This window comes from Mandrillus leucophaeus, unplaced genomic scaffold (assembly GCF_000951045.1).
Source record: "Mandrillus leucophaeus isolate KB7577 unplaced genomic scaffold, Mleu.le_1.0 Scaffold374, whole genome shotgun sequence".
NCBI classification, from domain to species: domain Eukaryota; kingdom Metazoa; phylum Chordata; class Mammalia; order Primates; family Cercopithecidae; genus Mandrillus; species Mandrillus leucophaeus.
In genome coordinates, this window is record NW_012103965.1 from 6527 (window position 1) to 7915 (window position 1389).

General features: G+C 59.8%; 1 protein-coding gene across 1 annotated transcript in view; it reads right to left on the minus strand.

The window, feature by feature from the left end:
* The window catches only part of LOC105546915 (TBC1 domain family member 3B-like), a 17429-nt gene that overhangs the window by 6388 nt on the left and 9652 nt on the right, over positions 1 to 1389 (minus strand). The window contains 2 exon segments of the mRNA XM_011990246.1: positions 435 to 515; positions 999 to 1038. Of these exon segments, the coding sequence (XP_011845636.1) occupies positions 435 to 515; positions 999 to 1038 (121 nt within the window).

Sequence of the window (1389 nt, forward strand, 5' to 3'; positions counted from 1 at the left end):
CTGGTGTCACAGGCCACGGGGCGACCCCAGTGAGGACCAGAGCCCGAGGATTCTGGAAATGGTTGGTTTTGGCCCCATGATTCCTCATTAGAGGTGACATTAAGCTGGGACACAGTCTCTCTTCCCAGGACTGAAAGAGTGGATGGACACTCAGAGTCGGGACTCTGATCTGAACCTTTTCCTTCCTTTGGGTCACCAGGTCATCCCTAGCCTTGAGCTCCGGGTGTTTCCAGCCCTAGATTCAGATTCCCTCCCAGCAAGGTGACGCTTGCACAAATAGGCAGGCAAACCACCGACCAGGCCTGCAGTCCTCTGGGTGAGGACAGTGTGCCACCCGCCCTCTGAGAGGCTGATGGCGCCAGGTCACAGCCATGGGTGTCTGTCCCCTGTCTCTGCAGAAAGTGGTTCCGGGGGCCTCTCCCTCCACACATTACCTTTTTACTGTTCTTATATGTCTCCCACTGTCCCAGCATTTCCATCCACTTGCTCTTTCGTGTTATCTCCCGCCGCATTTGCTGTCAAATGAGGAATGTTGGCGTTAGGGGAGCTGCCAGGCTTCCCAGAGCCGCCCGTGGATGCTGGATCTTGGGCTCTGGAGCCCTGGTGGACCCAGCTGGAGGGAACCAGGGAAGGGCAGACCCTAAGGTTTGAGAGCCTTTGAGCAAATGAGCACCAGTGGGCTGGCTTTGGGACCCCGGGACGTGCGGTCCTAAGGCCACAGACACAACAGTCTTAGGTCAGGTCCCAGCCTCTGGGTGGGGTCCTGACACAGGCAGCAGCCACCCCCAACCACCAACTGTGGTTCTCACTTTGGAATTTTATCAAACTGCCCAAGTTACAGCAACTTGGGGTCAGATCCAGCAGGGACTGCTGCCCCTCCCAGTAATCGCGTGTTGCCCTCACCTGCCACTGCCCTGGCCAGCGGCCTCCTGTGCCTCACTGACCACCCGCCCAGTCCCCACGCCCCTGGACCAGCCCCCCATGCATCAGGCTCTTACCTTCTCCTCACGAGCAGTGTCAGGAGGCAGCTCTGTCTCACTGTAAGACAACCCAGACAGAACTGAGGACCTGCACAGGGCCTGGAGCTGCCCTAGACTGGGACCCAAGCCCCAGAAAAGACAGGCTCTGTCCGTATCCAGCTCAGGGCTCAGCCCAGGAGGACACAGGGAAGGGAGGACAAGGGCCTTCCTGTGGGGCTGACTCCCAGGTGGGGCAGGACCTGGGAGAAGAAGGAGTGTGGGGCCAGCCTGGGTGGGTTTACTGGGGCCCCTGGCGTGGGGGGCGGTCAGGCTGCATAATGGGGCTGCTTGTCCTGGACTGGAGGTGGTGCTTTCTGCTGGAACTGAGAAAGGTCAGGCCTGAGATGGGATGGGGGCCGCCCAGGGTGGG